Source organism: Nannobrachium achirus, assembly GCF_963921795.1.
Source record: "Nannobrachium achirus genome assembly, chromosome: 9".
In the NCBI taxonomy this organism is placed as follows: domain Eukaryota; kingdom Metazoa; phylum Chordata; class Actinopteri; order Myctophiformes; family Myctophidae; genus Nannobrachium; species Nannobrachium achirus.
In genome coordinates, this window is record NC_137818.1 from 38895222 (window position 1) to 38920607 (window position 25386).

At 44.8% G+C, this 25386-nt stretch overlaps 1 protein-coding gene across 1 annotated transcript; it reads left to right on the plus strand.

The window, feature by feature from the left end:
- Positions 1-8813: 8813 nt before the first annotated feature.
- On the plus strand, positions 8814-24229 carry src (v-src avian sarcoma (Schmidt-Ruppin A-2) viral oncogene homolog; the record flags this gene model as incomplete). Its single annotated transcript, XM_080733129.1, has 11 exons — positions 8814-9069; positions 9296-9395; positions 11545-11643; positions 13796-13899; positions 16256-16405; positions 17342-17497; positions 17932-18111; positions 18614-18690; positions 18804-18957; positions 22388-22519; positions 24021-24229. The coding sequence occupies 11 exons, from the start codon at positions 8814-8816 to the stop codon at positions 24227-24229; spliced, it is 1617 nt and encodes a 538-aa protein (XP_080589255.1).
- Between the last annotated feature and the right edge of the window lie 1157 nt (positions 24230-25386).

Genomic DNA, 25386 nt, shown 5'->3' on the forward strand with positions numbered 1-25386 from the left:
AAAAGACATTAAGGCAATTGATTTGGAACTTGGCATACTTTAGGAGTAGACAAGGAAGTGTTCATACAACTAATTGAATTGTATCACGTCCTCTCAATAACAGAGTTTATCCTTGTGTTGTCACGTTACAAGATAATTGCTGTAAAAGAAGAAGAAGAAAAATAGGAAATGGTAGGATAGAGAAAAAACAAGACAACAGCAACATTAAAAGACACACTTTAACATTCAACCAAATCCCGGGAGACTTGGAAGGATTTGAAATCCGTTGCCAGATCTCGTGCATAATTAAGCAAATCTCCCCCGCCGCCCCCCTGCTTGCCTCGCCTGAGGGATTTTAATGTAACTCTGCCTCACAGAGAGCAGGTGCTCATTGCTTACTGTATCTTGGGCCTATTAGGACCTAAGCTTGTGTGGCCCAGCCTTGCTAGGTGATTGCTGACACATGGGTTATATTGGCATAAATGCAGCATACAAAAATCCCCCCAGACACACACGTGAGGCATGTCAGTTTCCGACTCTGTGACTTCCTTATTTCCATATTTCCCACTAGTGACTGCGAGAGGAAGGAGGAATGGAAACACTAAAAAGCCTTGCAGTCCACGACCACAGGCCGCCTCTGTGTGTTGCGGACGCCGCCTGCCGAGAGCTCACAATGGAGGCCTTTATTTGAAAGCAGAATGTGTAGAAAGACCCCTGGGACTCTTCCTCAAAGCTCTATTTTCATGTTTACTGTTTCTGGTGCGTTTCATCCTGTCGTGACAAGCTGTTGATTTGGTTTTTCCTGATCTGATTTATCAAAGGAATTCATTTTTATTCATGTAGATTCGCCCCACCCCCAGCCCCTTCATTTTCCATCAGATGCTAAAAAATCCTCATCGTCTGTGTGACATGTTATCATTAAGGTGACGTTTCTTTAACCACTGTTTTAAACCCTGGCATGGCATACTTTTTCTAGACGATAATCAGAAAATAGCAGATCTGACAGGCTCACACATTTAAAAGACATTTTTGATTTAAATTCAAATGTTGAAGTTTTTGGGGGACGTTTAAGTGGTTAAGTGAAAGGCATCAGTTGTGCAGAATGAGCAATGCAGTGAGGCACCTCTCCTACATCTGGGGGACTGAGATGAAAAGCTTTATTAGCTATGCAACCAGTCTGCAGGGAGAAGATGAGCCCACTGTGACACCAGTTGTCTTTTAGTCTGGCTGTGTCTGTTAACTGTGACTGTGACTGATACACTTAGTGCGATGCATTCCCCATTGTGCTATGGGGGCGATATCGACCCTTTGCCCGCATTGACCCCTCCTCACTACCCCCTCTGTCTCTAGTACTGTATGTCTTATTATTGTAGATAATGCTTCCTCTTATAATATGAACAAGTTGTACATAATAGAAATTGGATCGCTAAATAACTAAATCAGGACTAATATGGGATGTAAATTATACTGTCTGGAATTCACGCCATGTATTGTCTATTTAGGTTATGCTTTATGATTGTTTTCTCTTTTTTTTTCGTTTAAAAACTTTGGGTCAAATGTCTTGGATATCCTGTGCTTAATGTCTGCAAAAAAGCTTTTAAAAAAAAGAGCAAAGAAGAAAAGAAACTGCTTACTTGCCCCCCCTGAAAGAATCCGGCAGACTGCCGTGAACATCTAATCCATAGGAATCCCCTCAGCTGTCTGATAAGGCACAAGAGAGCCTCCTGTCTCCCTTTTCGCCTCCTCCTCCTCCCCGGCGTCCTCCTGACAGCCTGACGCTGTGTGTCGGATGAGGAGGATTGAGGTGGCACGGTGGTGTATCTGACAGACAGGAACACCTGACACCCCTCACTCATTTCCCTTACACCGGGGTTCTCCAATAGGCGGCCCGCGGGCCATTTGCGGCCCGCAGGGGGCTACTGTCTGGCCCACACCAACCCCAGTAATAATGGTGGTATAAGAGCAGCAACAACACTAGTATATCGTCGTTGTCGGGTGGAAATCTCGTATCTCCATATTTGTACGTTCTTTCGCAAATCATACAAGGCCGTCGCACAAAAGTAGTGAAAACAGCAGATCTACAAGCACACAACGCCTCGCGATTGTAGATCGTCTGTTTTCACTGATTTAAATCATTTTTTAAATCTATCTATCTATCTATCTAGGTCGTCCTCAGACGAGCCCTCCATCGTTGTTTCCAGTCATCTCGGTTCTCCATACATCTGGCCAGCTCATTGGTGTTCTGTGTCCCTACGTCTTCCTTGAGTATGTCCACGTATGTTTTTGTGGGACGTCCTCGCGGCCGGTGCCCGTGTGTTGGCTCCCACAGTACCAATTTGCTGGCTGGAAGCTCCTGGTGTCTTTGGCAGTGTCCTGCTAGTCTCATTCTTCTGGTGGCAATTTTCTCGCTTACCTTTGGTATTCCCTCATACAGGCTCTCGTTTGTAACATGTGCACTCCTGTTGATGTTGAGTACTGCACGCAACATTCTAGTGTAGCACCCGTCTAGAGACTTCTGCAGGGTTGGCTTCAGGGTCCAGCATTCACTGCCATAGAGGAGAACAGACTCCACCGTTGCAAAGAAGAAGCTAAGTTTGATTTGGCGGGGGAGGTTAGAGTTCCATACACTGTTCATGCCGTTCAGGGCCCTCCAAGCGAGTGCCTTCCTTACTTTAAGGTCTTTCTCAGTTGAGTCGACCCATGCGCCCAGGTACTTGAAGTCCTTGACTTCCTTCAACACAGCTCCTTCTGTTGTTGTCAGAGGTGAGTGATCAGGTAGGTTATAGGTGATAACCTCAGTTTTCTTAGCGTTTAGCCTGAGACCAACTTTGGCACACTCTATCTCCACCCTGTTCAGGAGTTCTTGTGCTTGTTCCATGCTGTCGGAGAGCAGGCTGATATCGTCCGCATAGTCCAGGTCTGTCAGAACTACTGCGGGATGCCGTCTTGACCTCCTTGGTGTTAGCGTGAAGCCAAGCTCTTGTTCCCGTCCCCCTATGGCTTTCCTGAGCGCATAATCTAGAACTATGATGAAGAGGTAGGGGGCTAGGGTGTCTCCTTGCATTACCCCAGCTCGGATGTCAAACACCTCACTGCTGCCATCTGGGGTCACCACTTTGGCCCTTGTTTTTGCGTACATGGTCTCGATAGCCCGGAGAATGTTGGGAGGGACATTGTAGGCCTCAAGGATCTTCACCATCTTGCTTCTGTGGATAGAATCAAAAGCCTTTTTGAAGTCAATGAAGCACAGTACAGCTGCTAGGTTGTTCTTTTTCACCTCCTCTATTAATCTCCTTAATGCCAGGATCTGTGCTACGGTTGTTCTCTCCTCTCGAAAACCATTTTGGTTCTCTCTCAGGTGAGGGTCGATGGCATGCCGTATCCTGTTCAGTATCATTCGGTTGAAGACCTTAGCAGTGATACATGTCAGGCTGATGCCTCTGTAGTTGTCTGGCTTTGAGAGGTCTCCAGCTTTAGGCACCGGGATGATATTAGACAGAGACCATATTTCAGGTTGCTTGTTGTGCTGTAGAGCATTGTTGCAAAAGTCTAGGATGAGGTTGTCTAGGTCGCAGTTCTTCAAGACCTCTGGGGGTATGCCATCCGGCCCAGCACTCTTTCCCTCTCTTAGGGTGGATTTTGCCCTGGCGAGCTCGCTGATTGTGAAGGGTCCATCGTCGATGTTCAGGCCCTGGAGGACTGTCGGTATATTTTCCTCCTCTCCCTCTTCCACTGATGTTCCCAGGAGCCTCTGGAAGTGGTCGAACCATGTTGCCACCCTCTCCTCTGGACTGTGTCCCTCCACCTGGCCCTCCTTGGCCCTCTTCCGCCCTGTCATCTCATTTATTACCTTCCAGGCCTCCCCGTATTGCCTTTCACCTTGCGCTGCCTGCACTCTTCGCACACTTTCCATCACTTCTTCCCCTTTGATGGCGTCGTAGGTGCTGAAGAGAGACTGTTTGGCCTCGTTCAGTGTCTCGCGACCCTCCTCTGTTGGTTCACGCTCAAAGTTGAGTCGTGCTTCCTCCATCCTGCCTCGTGCTGCTACAACCTTCGGGTGTCTGGACCGTGGTGGTGCTCTTACTCTGTTCAGCACTGGCACGCACAGTCTGGTCGCCTCCTCATTCGCTGTGATGAATCTCCCATATTCACGGCTGGGCTCCTCTCCCCTATCCAGCTGCCGAAAGCGCTTCCTGACTTCCTCCGAGTACCTGGTTTGGAGGCCCGGATTGGTCGTGAATGCCTTCCAGTCATGCCGAATCTTGGGGCTTGGCTTGGGGACCCTGAGGCTCAGTCGTACCCTCATGGAGACCACACGGTGGTCAGAGCCTACAGAGCTGAACGTGCTGTATGGCTCAGCGTTCAGGATGGAATTCCTCCACTTTTGCCTCACTAGGATGTAGTCCAACTGGTATAGCCTAGGTAGCTCCCCAGGCCTTGAGGCTCGGTCTCGGAAGGTCCATCTCTTCCCTGTTCTCTTCCGGAACATGGTGTTCGCTGCCAGGAGCTGGTGTTCCATGAGAAGGGCTGTGAGGTATGCGCCGTTGCGGTTGGTAGACTCATGGTATGGGAATGGAGCGTCCTCCTGTCCAATCCTGGCGTTGAAGTCGCCAAGGATTGCCAGGAAGTTGTGCGCTGGGACACCTCGGACTGCTGCTGTGAGGTCCTCATAGAACTTCTCAACATCCTCATGCGATGCCGTGTTAGTGGGCGAGTACACCACTAAGACTGTTGTTACTGGGTTACCTGCAAACTCAGCCATTAGGATCCTTTCGGTGTGCTTGTGAACCCGTCGAAGGGCCCTGCGCGCCAGAGAACCCAGCATTAGTCCTACACCCCCTGTTGCAGCCTGGGCCCCGTTTCGCCACGCAGATGCAGTGATGAACGTGCGTTTCTCCACTTTGCGGTAAACTATCTGGTCAACTATCTGGTCATCAGTGGGGTCAACAGTGTGGACTCTTCTGTGTTCCTGGACTCCCAGGATCTCTACCCCCTGCTCTTCAGCACAGTGTGCCAATTCCACCAGTCTAGCTTCTTCTCTCACTGTGCATGCGTTGAAGGTCCCCATTACAAATGGTCTCCGACAACGCATGAGTGCATTGGGTGGGATGCTGTGGTCAGACAGAACCCTCCCTCGTTCCCGTGGGTTTGAGGTCCTGTCGTCATGATGTCCTCCGGAAGGAGGACCAGCACCACCATCCGCCGCGATGCTCCTGCGGACTCCCGCCGCTGGAAGTATAGGATTTGGGATGACTTTGTTCTTCATGGTTGGCTTTTCAATGCTAGTTTAAGGACTGTGGGGTCGCAAATTCTCACAGTCCTGGTTTTTACCTCAGAGTGACCTTCTCCTAGGTGGGTTGCCTACCATGGCTAGGAGCCCCACCCGCCCCGACTGATAGCTCAGATTGCTGGATCTGAATGGTCCACTTGCTGATGTTTTAACTCACTGGATGGCTCTAAATCAATGAAAGCTTCTAAAGTGTTGAAGTAATCACCTGAGAGTTTCCAGCTGTGCTCCATGTGTCCCTCCTGAGCCATGACTGTACAGGCCACTCCAATGCCTCCCTTTATAAGCAGTGTGACATGCTCATTGGGGGGAGGAAGTGGGAACAGGCCAGCCACTCACAGAGTCAGATCAGAAACAATGGGGTTTACAGCTAAAAAGCTCCCATAGATACCAAACTAGCTAACTCAGTACAATTGCAAACTACCTTAATCACCTGAGAGTTATACAGAACTAGCTAACTCAATACAATTGCAAACTACCTGTAAGCTCTAAATCAATGAAAGCTTCTAAATGTTAAAGTAATCACCTGAGAGTTTCCAGCTGTGCTCCATGTGTCCCTCCTGAGCCATGACTGTACAGGCCACTCCAATGCCTCCCTTTATAAGCAGTGTGACATGCTCATTGGGGGGAGGAAGTGGGAACAGGCCAGCCACTCACAGAGTCAGATCAGAAACAATGGGGTTTACAGCTAAAAAGCTCCCATAGATACCAAACTAGCTAACTCAGTACAATTGCAAACTACCTTAATCACCAATGATAAATTCAAAACGAACGGTTTTGGACAAGATTTTCACCTGACAACGACGAAAACTGTCGATGGAGTAGCCGGAACGCCACCGTCGCCCCCTGGAATGTTGTGGCCCTCGGCTTGGTACCCTAGACATAATTCGGCCCTTAGGGAAAACTAATTGGGGAACCATGCCTTACATTGTTGTTGGAGCCTTGTTTCTCCTCTTTTGTACAGTACTAGAGGTTCGCGGCGCTACGCGCCGCTCACATCTACGCCCCCTCGCCTCGTTGTTAACATGAAAAGCTCATATGGCTAAAAAAAAAGTGTTTTGAAAAAAAAAAAGTGTTTTGAAAAAAAAAAGTTTTTTGAAAAAAAGATTTTTTTTTTGAAAAAAAAAAAGTTTTTTGAAAAAAAAAATAAAAAAAAAAAATTGGGGGGGGAACTATTGTGGCGGAACTATTGTGCCGCAGCCACGTTTCCGGTCGGACATATTTGACGGCCGGACGCACTTCCGGTGAAGAACTCCGCGAATTAAAAAGAGTAACGTTACGTTGCTGTAATGGGATGTACATACATGAAGATTATGTTAATGTGATCGGGACTCGTGCCTAAGTGATGGAATGTACTGGAATGTGGACAGTAGTGCTATTGACTATGCAAACGTGAGTACATCATTTGTTTAGCTAACTGTTAGCCTGGTGTTGACTCTACGTCAGCACGTATGGCGCTGGTGTGACGTGAGGACGTCGGCACGTGTGCCACGTGATCAGTCCTAGCCAATTGGACTGCTTTGGGTCGTCTGTATGTATGTATGTATGTATGTATGTCGAATGCACCGTTCTGTCAGTTTCAAATTGTATATAGAGATAATGTTTCCACCACACAGAGGTTATGTTCCTCAGACTCTTGAGCATGTCTCACTCTGTCCCTGATAAGGGTGATTCAGCTCAAAAATGTATGCTCCATCATACAATGGTATGCACCGCAAAAACTAGTTGTCCTACAAGCTCATAACGTGTTACGGATGCGAAGTATAAATCGGCTTAAAATGGTTTTGTGTCGTCCCACATCTTTGGCCTGAACGAGGCTTTAGGCTGCCATCCCAGCACTGGTGTGTGTTGTAGTGTAGCTTGTCTGGGCTTAATGTCATATGAATGAAACTGGCATCTCATGCAAAATCTGGTTTCAAACTTAGCTAAAGGATTCACAGGCTCCTAAATGGCAACAAACAAACAGCAATGGGATGTTGTCGCTCTTGTCGGCGCATGACAGTCAGTGGCTGCCTCTGAAACAAGTTAAACGAGTCACGACATGGCCATCTCTTTCACTTTCCTATTGCCTTCTACGGAGCTTCAGGCCCAAGACTGTACAATGACTGTGAAAACCCTGCAACTTGGGGTTTTCTCTAAATTCGTATTTCCTAGCGAAACCCTCTGTAGCTATATGTGACCATGATAGCAGGGGCTCCAGTCCCTAAATTATCCCTGGCTTAGTGTAACTTCCCTGTGCTGAGATGTGATTACAGGGGTCTGAGATGCTTCACGTGCCCGAGTAGGGCGGAGAGACTTGAGAGGATTTAGATTTACCACATAGTTTAAGTTATACCTCGACAAAATGCTAAATTCCCATGTGGCTTACAGTATAGTATAGTGTACCGTTTGCAGAATGCAGAGTTATGTCAAGTAGAGCAGTGGTTTTCAACCAGTGGTCCGGGGACCATCAGTGGTCCTTGAAGGGGTTCCAGGTGGCTAAATGATGGACAGTTGGTAACCAAATGGACCCTTATAGATCTTTAACTCTTTAGTGTAAAATTAAACCAAATGGACCCTTACGGGTGTGGACCAAATCTTATCCAACGGTCTCTGGTTTTATGTATATCAAATTAGGGGTCCCTGAAATAAAAAGAATTGAGAATCACTGCTATAAAGGTTTAAGGTGGGGGTGGCCAGTTTCCCAATTTTAAACCAAGTCCTATTACGAAATATCATTATGTTTAACGAGAACTAGGTCTTCTTTTTGTGTCATGCTATGACACTGGAATGTAGTTGTCAGTCATGAGGTGCATGCGCGACGTTTGTGTGCATATTTGGTTATCTGCGTGTGTGGAAATTGCACATGTGTATTGTGTACGTGGGCGGGTGTCACATGTTGTTTCTTCATTGGTGTACTCTGTGTGTGTGTGTGTGTGTGTGTGTGTGCGTGTGCGTGTGCGTGCGTGCGTGCGTGCGTGCGTGCGTGCGTGCGTGCGTGCGTGTGCCGTGTGGTGGTGGGGGGGTCTCATGTCCGTGAGGAAAATTGGGGTGTGGCAGCTGCCAGGCCGTCCTTTGGGAAGTGCTGGTCTGTGTGGTTCACACATGACCTTGCGTCTCTGTTGGTTCAGAGCTGTGGTTTCCAATCTATCTCTGGTTTCTGCATCTGGTCTTCACACAGTGAGAGGAATTTGCTCCGGAGTTGAGATTTCTATTCTTAGTCGATGATGAAACGTAAAGCAAGCTCATTTTAGAAAAGTCTTTTTTTTTCCCCCACTCTTTTCTTTTCTTACAATAATGTTATATTCTTTATCACAGTGGTTTTCAAACTTTGAAATTTGAAGGTCTCCCCTTAACTTTGACAGTGTACAAATGGAACCAAATGGACCCTGACGGGTCCATTTGGTTCCATTTGTACACTGTCAAAGTTACAGACTTTTAACGGCCAATTTAGATGCCCATGAAGGAACCTAGAGAGTCCCTGAAATCCACTTTGAGAACCACTGCTGTATCATGACTTATATGCCATGTTTGTGCTTTGTTTGTGACTATCCTTTAGGCCTAGGCCATGGGGGGTTCCAAGAGCAAGCCCAAGGATGTAGGCCCACGCACCCGTAGCCTGGATGGCAACCTCAACTCTGGGGGAGGGGCCGGGGGATACCAGCCCAACACCACCCAGCAGCAGTCCTTATCCCCCGCCAAGAGCCCTAGTGTGGACGGAGGACTGCGTACCTCTCAGCCCACAGGCAGCACTGCAGAGCTGACCCTGTTTGGGGGCGTGGACAACAACACTGTTACCTCACCCAACAGAAGCACCCTAGGAGGTAGGAAAGGCAATTAGTGGGGTTCAAAAGGCAACAAATTAATCGATTTCAATTGATTATAACACTATAACAATAATGTAATCTTAAATAAATAACTCCGGATTTTGCTGAGAAGTGATTTTTATTTTGTGGCTTGCAAAAATCTAATTTCTAGGATTTACTGTGCAGTTTTCTGTTTATATCCAATTTGACTCATACATTTTGTAATCCCTCTTTTTCTCAATAGGAGGCGTGACAACCTTTGTGGCATTATATGACTATGAGTCCCGAACGGCCTCGGATCTGTCTTTCAGGAAGGGTGAACGACTACAGATTGTGAACAACACGTAAGGATAATACAGCAAAATGTAGACTTGATAAATAACAGAACCCCCCCGACATCCACACACGTACACATAGCCTCATCTGTAACCATAGGAAAGACCTCACTTCTGTGGGAGTTGTTTTGTGTGAACTGACAAGTTTCTGCACACTCTTGTTTCCTCATTCACAAAGGCACTCCCTGGCTGATGATATTTTACTGGATAGATAACCACGGCAAAGATGTTGCTATTCTGCTCTCTCTCCTGGCAATATTCTGCAGATGGTGTCCAAAGCAATATCCCAGAAATCCATACAGCACTAGTATGCAATCCTAATTTGTTTTCAAAAGTGGGGCTTGCTATAATCAGTGGAGGTTCAGTCAACCATGCTATGCCGCTGAACCCCCAGTTGTACGTTGTCTGCAAACAAGCCACTGACCTAGAAGGCACGAGGCTGAGGACAATAGTGGATTATTGGTGCATCTGGCCCTGGAGCCAGAGGCCTGGATTGTTATTAGGTCAAATACACCCAGACTCTGTGAACTGACTATAAGATTAGTGAACCTGTGTTTAACGGGTCGCTGCGTCCAAATTAGAGTCCATCTTTGTCTTGGCTTTCTGATTGCTGCGCTAATAGCACAATGTATCACATTTACAATGGGTGATATGCTAGGCTTTTGTTATGATAATGCCGCCCCCCCCCCCTGTACCCCTCTTGCCTCATTATGATTCCTGCCTTCTCACTGACTTATGTAGAAATTTAAATATTTTAGTTTTGGCATCATACATTAGCCGAAGCATATGCAATAATTGCTCCTGGAATAATAAAAACAGGCTGGCCCCTAGTGAGTTGCAAATTTACATTAGGCTCAAGTATTAAAGTGCGTCTACTCGTGTTATAAATGTGTATTGTGTACTCTGCCATTCTGCTTCTGCTATGAAACATGTGTCTATCTCCAACCACTGCCTTCTTCGCCTTCTCTTTTTAACCTTCCTCTTCCTCTGCCTTTTTCTCTCCAATGGCATGTCATCACATTTGTATTTTAGGAGGAAGGTGAACTGCAGGTTTGTGAAGCTTCTCTTGAATTGTATGTGGCTATGCTATGCTTGTGTTCCTCCACTTGTTTCTCTCTCTCTCTCTCTCTCTCTCTCTCTCTCTCTCTCTCTCTCTCTCTCTCTCTCTCTCTCTCTCTCTCTCTCTCTCTGTGTGTGTGCACACTATAACAGCACTGTGTTAAAGCCCATAACTCTGTTCAAGCTCCTTTAGCAGTCAAGGGATGTTGGCTGAAGGCTTTGCAGCACTGTAATCATCTCAGGTCGACAGCAGATAATGGTGGAATTGTAAACACACATTAATTGTACTTGATGGTTATGATTCTTACACTTGAATCCGGTGCTGTAAAGCTCAGGCAGCATGCCCCTGATAAGCTGTAGCACATAACACTGTGTTCTGAGTTAAATGAACCCCCTCTGCATTTTAATGTGTAGGTACCATTTGTCTCATCCTAAGCCCATGTCCCTAGAAACGCATGTTTGTCTGTCATTAGAAGACTTTCAGATAGATAATCATTACATTCTTCACCCACTAGTTACTTTATGTGCTTCTAGTTTCCAGTTTCTAGTTCAGCATCGACACACAATGATTCAAATGTACCATTATGAGTCACAGCCAAGTATCAGCACCGATGTCAATGCCGGACTAACACCATCAGTTCAATAAGCCCCCGTGGAAAAAACCTGTGCCTATATTTAACAAGCTATCAACATTGCTCAGTTTCTGCTGAATCACTTAACAAGAAATACCCATAAACATTCATTCACGCATCCAATCCAAAACAATAAATAGGTGGTTAATGAATGGCCTCTTTTCTTTTTCTCTTTTTTTTTCACTTTGAGCCCTGTAAATGTCAGACGTGTTTTCATGAAGCTTAATTTATGCTCCATGCACCTTGTGATGCAACACGTTGTTAGCTTGGAGATCGGTTCTTGGTGGCAAAGTGACACAGTCATACTACAGTATGAGGCTTAATGCAGGTGTGTACCCAAAATAGCAGATCTACAAGCTCATGTGAGCTTGTCAACTGGCTATTTTAGGTTGGCGACACCCGCACTAGTATAAGTCAGGCTTCAGTCATTTGGATGTGTGATGTGTGTTCTCATCTCATCTCCACAGAGAGGGCGACTGGTGGCTGGCCCGCTCCCTGACCACTGGAGAGAGCGGGTATATCCCCAGCAATTATGTGGCTCCATCTGACTCCATCCAAGCAGAAGAGTAAATCCCTCCTTTTTTTCTCTCTCTGTCTCTACTCCCTGCTATCTCTTTTATCTACTCCTTTCATCAAGAGAGCCAGGGGAAAAGAAAGTGCAGCCTGATGCGTGATTCTACAGAGAATTCATTTCCGTTTTTAAACTGAATTTGACTTTGAAGTCGGTGCCTATGCCTCAGCACTTGGACCAAAATGGACTTTACCGATCCATTTTTTTTACACCCTTCCAAGAGTTAAATCAACACTCAGGATTTGCCAGCGTAGCCCCAGTGTTGCTTAATACTCCTGAAGGAATGCACACTTTTTGTGTACATGCAAACAGATGCTTAATTACTTGCTATTGCAATAGACTACTGGTTCTCAAAGTGGGGTCCTTGACTGGGTTCCACCGGGTCCCCTGCTAAATGACTGATAGTTGGGAACCCTTACAGTTGTGTAACTTGAAGTGTACAAATGGAACCAAATTAACTGTTACTGGTCCTTTTGGTTCCATTCTTACGTTCCAGCGTTCTATGAACACTGGGCATTTTAGAGTGTAGATTGGGGTCCTAAAGGTAAAGATCACAATATCAAGATATCAAAAGGGAGCCTGTGGCCTAGGGGTGTCTTCTAAAAATCGACGAATACGACGCGTCGTTTTAAGCCCCGGGAATCGACGCCAATTGTTTGAGTCGAAGCGAAAATATATATTTTTTTATATCACCAGTTATAGCCTACTACTGCCAGTACTGCGGTGCACTGCTGGACTGGTGTGGTGTCATGTACTTCCAATGAGAAGTAGCAATTGGCGAACAGTTATTTATTGTCTCGCACCAGCGTCGGGTTGAAAGTGAGACGGAACGGCCAGAACGGTTCAGAACTAGCCTAGTAAACGACCAACTTTCGTTCTCCAGGAGGATTATGAAATGGTTTCTGGAAGAGGGGCGGGTACGAGGCTAGTTCAGAACCGCCGCTTCGTTAAAACATTCAGAGCCGGGACAGTGTTCCGTTAAGAGGAGGAAGCACGCTGTCAAAATCCCATATTAAATAACCTGCCACAGCACAAACGCGCGTCCACGAAGTAGTAAACAATCTTCTGAAGTCAAATTAACATACACAAGTGTAGGCTACAAGTTACATTTTCTAATTAAAGTGCTTCTGAATTGTTCCAGTGTTGTAATCCATGATGAATGATTGTGTTTCGCTGTGTTTGCGTCCATGACATGTCCACACTCCTGGCTCAAAAGGGAGCTGTGCCTCCACCTGTTTATGATCCTTTTCTGAAATGAATCCGTTCTCGACACTGACTCATTACTCTGTCAGTGCTCTGTGTCCCGCGACTGCGGACTGGATCCCATCGTTCATTTAAAAGAGCCGTTCAAGAGAGCGGAATCGTTCGCGAATGTCTCATCTCTACTGCACGCTGCAGACAGTGCAGAGAGACGGGGCAGAGTTGAAACAGCGGAGATGTTTTATTTGTTTTAACGGTGTGTTATAACTCTATGGTTGTACACTGCTATGCAGATAACATTTGTGCTCGCGCACCGATATCACCGAAAACACTGTGTATTCAATTCATCTCTTAATGTATTATTCTATTATGTTGACGTGGTTTAAAGCAACACTTTTTTTTTCTTTTTTTTTTTACACAAAGTAGACTATAAAACGATTCGTCGACGCGTCGGATTAACCCCCGCGACTCGAATCGACTTCATAAATCCTGTGTCGAAGACAGCCCTACTGTGGCCTAATCCAAATAAAAGTGGGAGTCCTTGAAATGAAGGTTGAGAATCACTGCATTAGACCATAAACTAACCCTTTTAACAGCTCCATTTTCTCTTTGCCTTTGTCTACTGCACCGCCAGTCACCTCAGATTGACTGTGGAATCCAGGTAAGCAGCTGTAATGCTCTAGCTGTCAGTATGCAATGCATTGCATCTGGAATGGGGCTCGAGACAATAGCATTTATTTTCAATCGTGCCCTTTTAGAGGCCATTATCAACGACTCTTTCTCTATCCTTACACTTTCCTCTCTCCTTCCCTTTCACGTGCACGCGTCCTTTTACCAAACCTCTACCGTCCCTTCCTCTCTCACCCTGCCCTCCCGTCCCCTCTCTCCCCGTCCTCTCCCTGTCCACCCCTCCTGCCTCCCTGACGTGCCTCTCCCTGCCTCCCTAGGTGGTACTTTGGCAAGATTACACGCCGAGACTCAGAGAGGCTGCTGCTGAGTTTGGAGAATAGGAGAGGGACTTTCCTCGTGAGAGAGAGCGAGACCACCAAAGGTGAGTTTGACGCCTCTGCCTGGGGAAGTGGGAAAAGGATGGTGTGGGTGGTTGTCACTCTTCTGCATCCATCCTACATCAGTATCAATGATTATATGACTGATGATACAGTAAGCCATAAGCATTGTTCACATACTTGTGACATTTCTATTCTGACATTACAAGATTTCTTTTGTTGATTGTCGAGCTTCACCTCAACCATTTGCATGTATCCGATCCGCTGAGTATGATTCCCTGCTGTGTAATTATTGTGTACTGTGCTGCTCGTCATCCGTGTGGTTGTTTGGGTTCACAAGGGAGATAAAAGATGGGAGAAAAGGTTTGATGTGCAGCATGTGCCACACAGCCTAGAGGTGGTTGTGATATAGACAGCTGCTGTGCTGACTGTGGTACACTCGACTCCCCAAGGACTGACTGACTGACTGTGTGTGTGTGTGGGGGGGGGGGGGGGGGGGGGTGTACATGCATGTGCCCTCAACCTTTTCATGCATTTGCGCATGCATGAATGTATATGCACATGTGTTGAGTTGAGCACAGGATCCCTGCTAGTAGTTCATATTTGTGTGTTTGCACCTGATTATACGTGGCTGTGGCATGTGTGGAGAGGAGAGGATTTAAGGGGTTGCTGCTGGAGAGGGAGCGGGTGGCTGTGTAGGAGCAGTGGGGGAGGCCTTTGTTAGGGGGTGAGCCAGATAGAAGTAGGTCAGTGTACAGTCACAGGGCCATATCGCCCCTGTTCACACACTGAGAGAAGGAAGAGGCATAGGCATGGGCCTGGGACTGCTCAGAGACTGGAGACTGTCATGCCAGTTCACTGCAATGAGGCTGCCATCTGGTGGTGGGATGAGGTCATTGTTCTGAGTTGTTTCTTCTCTGAGGTTTTCTCCTGTCCATGTGTGTCTGCTTAACAATTTTGCTGCCATTTTAAACATAGCTCTAGTAAGCAGCTGCCAAATTGTCCTTACCTTTTAACGTGGGCACGCGCACGCATCGTGCACAATCTGTGCGCGACTCATCTAGTAGACTGTAGACTCGGTGACAAGCTTTCGAATAAAAAACCCCCCATTGAAATAGACATATCCGTTGCCACGCTGTATTCCTGCTTATCCGCCAGTGTTTACATGAAAAAGCATTGAAAAAAGCCAACTGTGCGCTATGGTAACAAGTGGACACGTTCGCGCACAAAACGCACGATATGTGCGGGGATCATAATCCAGGCGTGTAGAGACTGGATCAAAGTTTCCAAACGCAAAAATCCGATTGAAAAACGAGTGTTCCATCGCCGAGTAGCTTTCTCCTCTGTTACACTGTAAACCAACGGAGGCGGGACTATGGCCCAGGCTCAGACCGGATACGGAAAGCTAGATCCGGTCCAGACCGGAAATGACCGGATACAGTTAGGGGGGCTGGCCTAAAGAGCCAGAATCAGCGAAAATTTGCGATAATACTTTTAATCCTTTCATAATGATTAAAGCTAATTAAACTTCCGGGTTCGACGGGCATGGCACCGCGGTACAGCGGGAAATCTACGGTTTCTACGGGCATCGCCCAGAATGAGTTAATTTACCCTGGATTTCGTGGAGCATGACTAGATTTCCCTCCATTTTGCTTTCTCTTTAAACACACGCTTTTTGCTATTTCTCCTACACATATTGTCCAAAACTAGCATGAATCGGTACAGAATATCTCTGGAGTCATGTGAAGAACGTGTCATAAAGAGTTTTAATAATACACACCAATTGGCTATAAAATGGTAAATCGTGCATGTATATGGGGCCTTTATCCTAGGCCCTTTACAGAGATTGTGTATTACATTCACCCATTCACACACACATTCATACAACGATGGCAGAGGAAACCATGCAAGGCACCAACCTGCTCACCGGGAGCAACTAGGGGTTCAGTCTTGCTCAAGGACTCTTCGACTCTAACTCTGGGGGAGTCCGGGATCGAGCTGGGAACCCTTCGGGAACCCTCCATGTATCTACTGACGGGTTCTCTACCCCTGAGCCACTGTTGGCCCTATGAATGACACTATGAATGGCTTTGACAGTATTGTAGGAGGGGCCTAGGTTCCAAAAAATGCCAAACATCATAAACACATCTTATGATCGACCCAAAATTATATTCACATTTAGGGGCATATAAACTAATCAGACCCAAAAGTGATTTCACTTAGACCCATATGGTTGCCACAAATGTGACCAATGTCTGACAATCTTTCAGCAAATATGAAATCTAAAGACAAAAGGAAAATGAAGATTTTCTTTCACACCTTTAGAAGCAAATATATTTTTTATTAAATACATGTTATGATTGTCATTGTGGTTGTCATGGTTACTTTAATCTGTTCCAGGTGCCTACTGTTTGTCTGTATTGGACTACGACAACACCAAAGGGCTGAACGTGAAACACTACAAGATCAGGAAGCTGGACAGTGGGGGCTTCTACATCACCTCACGCACGCAGTTCAGCAACCTCCAGCAGCTGGTCAATCACTACCGCAGTGAGTTCACACCAGAAAGTCTACAGTCTAGTGCAGGGTTCCCCAATAGGCGGCCCGCGGGCCATTTGCGGCCCTTGGGGGGCTACTGTCTGGCCCACACCAACCCCAGTAATAATGGTGGTATAAGAGCAGTATATACACTACACTAGTATATCGTCGTTGTCGGCTGGAAATCTCGTATCTCCAAATCGTACGTTCTTTCGCAAATCATACAAGGCTGTCGCACAAAAGTAGTAGATCTACAAGCACACAACGCCTCGCACCGCGAGGTGTTGTGTGCTTGTAGATCGGCTGTTTTCACTAGTTTAAATCATTTTAAAAATTATAAATTCAATACGAACGGTTTTACAAGATTTTCACCCGACAACGACGATATCTGAACTGTCGCTGGAGTAGCAGGAACGCCGCCGTCGCCTCCCGCAATGCTGTGGCCCTCGGCTTGGTAGCCTAGACATAATTCGGCCCTTGGGGAAAACTAATTGGGGAGCCCTGTTTTAGGCCATGGACCTCCCATCCTCCAAAACTGCCTTTCTCAGCGAACTGCTCACCACCTTGTCTTACTGTTCTGCTGTTTTTATTGATTTTGATCTTTTGACATAACTTATTTTATTGTGTTCAATGTTTTGTAACTCATGATAAGAAAAAAGGTATTTCAGGAAGGAAAACTTGTTTTGATGGTATTTAATGTACCAATTGAACTATTGCAAAGAATAAAATGTATAAGAACAAGAATACAAAGAGTCTGCACACCAATGATGCTCCCAAGGTATAGTTTACTTCAGCGGTGACGTTTCGAGCCACCCAGACAGGAGGTCTGAAGAAGAGCCTGGTCTGAAGAAGAACCTTTGATGTGTGTGTCTTTTGGCTGTTTTTCATCCTCTGTTTAAACAAAGAACAAAATTGTACCTTACTTTCTTGCTTTCTGCCATCTCCCAGAGCATGCCGACGGGTTGTGTCACAGTCTGACGGAGGTATGCCCTGTCCTGAAGCCACAGACCCAGGGTTTGGCCAGGGACGCCTGGGAGATTCCCAGAGATTCTCTCAAACTCGACGTCAAACTGGGACAGGGCTGCTTCGGAGAGGTCTGGATGGGTAAGGCATCTTGTACTGTTACATATTACCGTCTTGATACGCAAGGGCAAATCTTCTTTGCAATGACAGATTCGTCTGGCTATGCGAGGCTACAACAATGTATGATTTTAATTCAAGGTATTCTTTATTTCCACTTTGAAATTGCTCTTTAAATAAAGTGTGGGGTTGCAACAAAATGTAAAATGGGGGCTTGAGAACCCCCGCCCTAGAGTGTGACCTTGTCCTTTGACCTTTTCTACCCCAAAGTTTCCAACACGTTGAGATGAGAATCCGACCTGTCTGCACTTGATTTTTACATTGACCTTTGACCCTTTCTACGCAAAAGTAAAAATTATCTCTCCAGGTTGGCTTACTGATCATTTCCACCATGTTTTGTCGAGGTGATCGGAAGATAGATTTTTGATCAAATGTAGTGAACAAAAGTGTTTCAACAGGAACGTGGAACGGTACGACACGCGTGGCTATCAAGACACTAAAGACTGGCACCATGTCTCCTGAGGCCTTCCTCCAGGAAGCCCAGGTCATGAAGAAGCTGAGACACGAGAAGCTGGTCCAGCTCTATGCTGTGGTGTCGGAGGAGCCCATCTACATTGTGACAGAGTACATGGGCCAAGGTAAACGCCTGACCTGGAACGCATTATTACTTTAACCATTATTTTATGCTTTAACTATTAAAAAAATAGCAGATGTACAAAGTCACGGTGCAGCGCTGCGAGCTTGTAGATCTGCTATTTTTTTTAAATCATGAACTTTGAATATTTTGACCCAATGCTATAAATGTCTTCTAAATCCTTCTTCTAAATCAGTGCTTCTCTAACTTCTTCATGTCAAGGACCCCCAAAATTACGTATTAAGTTTTGGCCGCGGGCCCCACTTCTCAAAATATGTTGGGATAAAGTTGTCCTTCAGTGTTGTGAACTTGTCAATCTGCCGTTTCTGGCACACGACCCCAGCATGCAACGAAGAATAAGTCTACCATGAGCGGAAATCATAACGAGTACAAACGTTCAGACATTACTGCAAGCATGTGGAAAAGCTCATGTGTATTGAATGATTAAATATTTGTCATTACACAAAGTCTATTGTGACTGATATTGTTTTTATCTACATTAACAGGTAGCTTACTGGACTCTCTCAAAGGGGACATGGGCAAAATGCTCCGCCTCCCTCAACTGGTAGACATGGCCTCGCAGGTCAGCATAAAATACGTTGTACAACACTGCATGATATACCTGTATTTAGTGTTTCTTACAATACTTAACATAGTTTTCTGTCTCTCATATACACAACTTGTCCCACTCCTTAGATTGCCTCAGGAATGGCCTATGTGGAGAGAATGAACTATGTGCACAGAGATCTGAGAGCCGCTAACATCCTGGTGGGAGACAATCTGGTGTGCAAGGTAGCCGACTTTGGTCTGGCCCGCCTCATAGAGGACAACGAATACACTGCCAGGCAAGGTAAGACCACTGGAGGGCGCTGGTTAGCTTTCATATTTTCTTCATACTTAACTTTGTGATTGTTGTGAAGTCAGGGGCATCATTGCACTGTTGCAAAGAAGGATGTACATGAATCTCTAGAATGGTGCCATCAATCCTCACCTAGTAGCAACTAGAACTGAATCTGATGCCGAGCAAACCGCTCCATTGTTGCTTAAATTCAGGCTCATCATCACAAAAGTGAAGTCCAACAACCTGTCAGCACTTATACTGTAGGTTATCTTATGGTTTATCTTAATTTGCTCCATGCATCGAGGCTATGCAGTGCACACAACACACATGCTAAGGTAATAACCGCAAATGGTGAAACAAACAGGTTTATGATCACAGCGGGGATTCTACAAGTGGATAGATACACAAGCTAGCTCCCTTCCTGTTCATAATGTCCTTGACTGAACACTGCAGAGAGCCATAGTTGGGTGTGTGATGGCAAGCTTGGATTGCTATTACTCCAAGGAGGTCAACATTGCATCCAGCAAATGCAGGATCTGGACTTGGTGGAAAACATCGCACAAGAAGGCAGAGAGCCGTAGGATGTCAAGGTCTACAACAGTGTTGTATTGGTTGCTAGTTAAGCTGTAATTGATGATCTACAGTACTTAAGTCTATGACTCCAGCGGTTATTGTTTTGCAATTCAGGCGCCATAGCAGCAAAAATTCCATTGAGATGTTTTGTCAGGTTAATGGCAGAACAACATTGCTTCCCCATTCCGTGCCCTTACCTTTTATATAGAACAGCGTGGCGGAATTACCGCATAACATTCCCACCTTGAACTGGCTGTTGGGAATGTTGGTGGCCAATATTGGTGACCTGAAGTATCAGTGGTCTTAAAGTTAGTGTCCACACTGAGACTGGGAGGTTGTGTTTCAGCTTGAAATTATTTAAACTTGAACCATACGATCCGCTTCAGTGCATCTATTTTCACAACTCATCCCAACATTGGCAACAATAACATGTAAATGAACTTTTAAATCTGGAGGCCTATGTTGTTGCTATTATAGTTGTAAATGTACAAAAGAGCTTTCATCTTGAACAGCATAGTATAACACGATACACTTTGTTGTGTTACTCATCTTGCCTCTGATTCCATAATGTCATCATGTTATCTAAACGCACGCTGTTTCGTTCTGCGTAAAATGTTTTTATAATGATACAAAAATTGTGTGATCACTAACATACTGTCACACAAAAATCAATCAAATGTTTTGTTATGAGAGTCCATTTCAGCATTTATTTTCACATGAAAGTTTCTAAGCATGTACCGGTTATGATGTTGTCCTATTAAATGTTATAACTTTTTAAAGTTTCCACTCATTTTGCACAAGGAGCACTTTGAGAATTATTGCTCAATTTAAATGCCAGTCCACACCAATCCAACTCCTTGCAACTCTTACTTGCAACATGCAAGTCCTTGCAACCGTTACCTCCAATGGCTGTTGCAAGGAGCTGCATTGGTGTGAACTGGCTTTAAATTGTTTGGTTGCAAGAGTTGCGATTGGCTCAAGTCAGTTCCTTGCATTGTGCACTTAACATTGAATGTATTCCTTTGCATTGTTACTTTGGATTTGATCATGTTGCCACAGTTGATGACGTTATATGATATGACGATCATGCTGGAGCCCTTTAGTTTTTACTTATGTTTTCTATGAGATGGCCCAAAGTAAAGCCATATTTAGTTTTCTTTCATCTCAGCATGATACACCTTTTAATAAGGAGGATATAACCCCTTGAGATTAACCATTATTTGTTTTCAAGGAGGTCCTTGGCACAATTATACAGTGCATAAAGCAAAACTACACAACTGCATTCACACATACAAAGGTTCTCCCAGACCTAGCTACTCCCACACCAACTGATATGTTCACCAGATACATGTAGATGTATACATGTAGGATATTATCTAAACTTCAATAGGTCCATTTAGAAAGAAAGAATACATCACTTGAACAGTGATTTGGGTTGATTTTAGTTGGGAAAATAAAGCAGTTGTTCAGTATTCTTACTTCCATATGCCATGTATATTTAGAAGCAAGAGCAGGCTGTTTGGAGAGAGAAGCAAAAAGGGATGCAATAGATCTAAATGAACTGGGCAGGTTGTTTCAGAGCTTATATTTAAGGATATGTCACCCTTTAGAAATTGGGTCCAGGATACTGCCTTAGAGCTTAGACTTTTATCTATATGGAATTATTGTTTTAAAGAAAGAAGGATAGTTAACAAAAAACTATTTAAAAATGGCAACCAGTGATAGTGTCTTAGTGTTAACCCATTTAGCAACTGGTACATAAAACAGTGATGGGTTCTAAAAGGAGACCTGATTTTGTGGACGAAGAGTAGTTTCTATGGCAATATCTGCATAATCTAGTATTGGAAATATGCCATTATCAACCTTGAAATAACTATTTTCCTGACCTTTTGAGTGAAACTGTTGATTTTTGTAATTTATTCCTTTGCATTATTTTGGCCAGTTTTCTTGTCCATGATCTGATGGACAACAAGAGAAGTTACAGAAGCTGTAACTTCTCTCTTTTTTATCTTTTTGTTATCAGTTTCCTCCCATAGAGTGAAAAACTGCAAATACTGTAGTATCAAAACATGCAACAGTTTCCTGTGCAGTACTAGAGTATGGTTTGCAAAACAGACCGTAGGCGTAGGGGTCTGATCCAGGGTTATTATAGTTGTATTTTCCATTTGCTTTTATTTAGTAAGAGCGTCTGCTAAATGCCTAAATTGTAGTGTTTTACATTTTCAGTTTAGTTTAAGTAAATATTAGTTTCTATTTTAAATAATATATGGGGGTGTTTGTCAGGGGCAAGTTTAACAAGATTAACAAGTTCAGGACAGGTATTGACAACACATTACTTTGTGAAGGCAATTGCAGTCATGTTAACATCCCAGGTTTTACACACACACACACACACACACACACACACACACACACACACACACACACACACACACACACACACACACACACACACCAGCCGAGGCACAAACTGATTTAGTGGTGGCTTAAAAGAGTTTTTACTGGAGAGCAAATACATGGACCATGAGTTCATTTGGTTACCGAGAGGGGGAGAGCATTATTGCAAGCATCGCCACTGCGGTAACGTGAGCCGCCTCTCGAGAACTGGGGGCGGGGGCTGATGGGGTCGCCAAAATACATCCCTCATAATATGGGATCATGGTATAAGGCAGTTTGAGAACCCCTGGCTTAATGAACTGCTACACACACACACACACACACAACGTCGCGCGCGCGCGCACACACACACACACACACACACACACACACACACACACACACACACACACACACACACACACACACACACACACACACACACACACAGTGTATAGGATGGAGCTTCAACCTGTGTGTTCTGTTGTAGGGGCCAAGTTTCCCATCAAGTGGACAGCTCCTGAGGCTGCGCTCTACGGACGCTTCACTATCAAGTCTGACGTCTGGTCGTTTGGGGTTCTGTTGACCGAACTAGCAACCAAAGGCAGGGTGCCATATCCAGGTATGAATGCTCTCAGTCAGGGGTTCCCAAACTTTTTTGTCTCAGGGCACCCCATTAATATTGTTTTAATCCGAGGTACCCCTACATTATAATTTTCACTCCCATATCGTCGTTGTCGGGTGGAAACCTTGTATGTCCAAAAGCGTTCGTTTTGTACTTATCATCTATAAAAAGTACTAAACTAGTGAAAACAGCAGATCTACAAGCACACAACGCCTCGCATCGCGAGGCGTTGTGTGCTTGTAGATCGGCTGTTTTCACTAGTTTTGTGCGACAGTCTTGTATGATGAATTATGACGTTTATGTTGCGAGGAAAACGTTGAGATAATAGCCATTTTGGTTAGAACTGACTGAAAATAACTTTGTACTTCAAGTTTAAAATGATACTAAATATTTTTTTAAGTGTCCAAATAAATTCCAAATATTATCAAATGATCTCGCGGCACCCCTGGACTGCCGTCACGGCACCCCAGGGTGCCCCGTCACCCACTTTGAAAACCCCTGCTCTCAGTAACACTAGTAACATTTCAATAAACTCAGTTTTGTTTATAGACTTGGGGATGAAATGGTGATTATGGAACTGTGAACACAGCAGTCACTAAAAGGAAAGAGTATTTACTGATCCCCGGGGGAGGGGAAAGTACCTTTTCTGTTATTCACCCAACTAATGGCTTCTCAGACGAGCTGTTAAGTGTCGAGTGTCTCCCTCAGGGACACTTAAACACATACACTGGGCGAGCCCAGGTTTGAAATCAGTGACCTTCCAATTCCCAGGCAGCCTCTCTACCATCTCAGTTATGGCTAGCCAGGCTAGGGCTGTCAGGAGTATGACATTTTACATGACGATTAATTGTCACTCAAATAATTGCGATTAACAATTACATTTTTGTTTGGCTTTTAGGCTTTGAAGTTGCACATGGTAGATATGACACATAACCTAAATATACAAAGAAATGACTGACATATTTGACAACTTTATACTTAAAGGAGTAGTTCACCCCCAAAATGACTTTTTTTCTATTGATTAGTCACGCCATGGAGAGCAGAGTTCAATAATATTCTTTTGGTTTTTGTCACATTCCTAAGACAAAAATGTGATAACAATAAATGTACCCCCATTCGTTCCGGATGGGGACCCGTTTCGAAACGGGTCCCCATCCGGAATCAATGGGGGTAAATTTACTCGAATCAAAATTGTGACTTAGGAATGTGACAAAAACCAAAAAATATTATTGAACTCTACTCTCCATGGTTTGACTAATCAATAGAAAAAAAGTCATTTTGGGGGTGAACTACTCCTTTAAAAAAAACATTGATAGTGGAAATAGCCGATCTACAAGCCAATCTATTTTTTACTTTTTAAAAAATAAAATGTTTCAACATGGAATGATTATGACGAAAAATAATCGACTAGACGATTATGTAATAATTGTGACAGCCCTAGTTATGGCTGTCTAAGAATACAACATGACATCATTGGGTCTATTATTCTCCTGTGCAGGTATGGTGAACCGGGAGGTGCTGGACCAGGTGGAGCGTGGCTACAGGATGCCGATCCCCGCCGAGTGCCCCGAGTCCCTCCATGAGTTGATGCTGACCTGCTGGAGGAAGGAAGCGGAGGAGCGACCCACGTTTGAGTACCTGCAGGGCTTCCTGGAAGATTACTTCACATCCACAGAGCCCCAGTACCAGCCAGGAGAGAACCTGTAAATGGGCAGATTCTGTGTGTGTGTGTGTGTGTGTGTGTGTGTGTGTGTGTGTGTGTGTGTGTGTGTGTGTGTGTGTGTGTGTGTGTGTGTGTGTGTGTGTGTGTGTGTGTGTGTGAGTGTGTGTGTACCGTGAATGCTCGTGAGCATGTAAAATGCTTTAGAGCACATGGTCATGAAGGTATGCGTGTGCAGGCATGTACTGTGTACTATGTATAATGCTTCATTTATACGCCGTCGTACGATTGCGTCGTGGGCCAAAAATTGCTGATCTGCAAGCTCAAAAGGCGTCATGATAAGACACCTTGTGAGCTTCAGCGTTAGCTATTTTTGGCATGCGATGTCATCGTACGACGAAGTACAAATCGGGCTTAAGAAGGGGAGAAGAGACAACGGTTGGGTACGATTAATGACATCAACCTCTCTGGCATCTGGGAACGCCAGTGACGTAACAAAGCAATCAACCACCTTCAGTACCTGCATCTTTCTACTATTACTGTCACACTCTGCATGGTGTCAGTTCTGAGGAATATGAGAACAATAAAAAAGGACAGGACGATTCTTTTGTATTCTTTGACCTACAGGAAGACTTTTTCTTCATGTTTTGTCAACGGACCATGTCTCATTCCCTCGTGTTTGCAATGTTTCCTCATGACACATCTTGCTCATGCTGTCTTAGTCTGTGAGACTGTGACGGTTCATGTGATTGACCTTTGTGGTTAGTCAGGTTCAACACTGTGGCTGTGACTCTGAACCAAATGGAAACCTTACCGATGGGTGGAACAAGGGAGGGATCTGTGGACACAACGCATACAGTAGAAATCTGGAGTGTTATTTTAAAGGTGCATGAATCCCTAGGCTGATTTTGTGGTTTGTTTTCTGGTTCATGTTAAATACTACAGCAGGGTAAAAATGGCAGACTGCATAAGACTGACTTCATAGTACACCATGATATAAGCAATGCTGATGCAGATAATAAAATAGTAATGGGTGTGTTGTAGGTGTGCACATGTGTTGACTATAGGGGTGTAACGATACATTTTAACTGCGATACGATACGCATCACGATATGTGGTTAACGATACGATACATGGACGATATTGGTTCATTCATGGCGATACGATACGAATGAATTAAAATCAATATAGTAACTATTTAGCA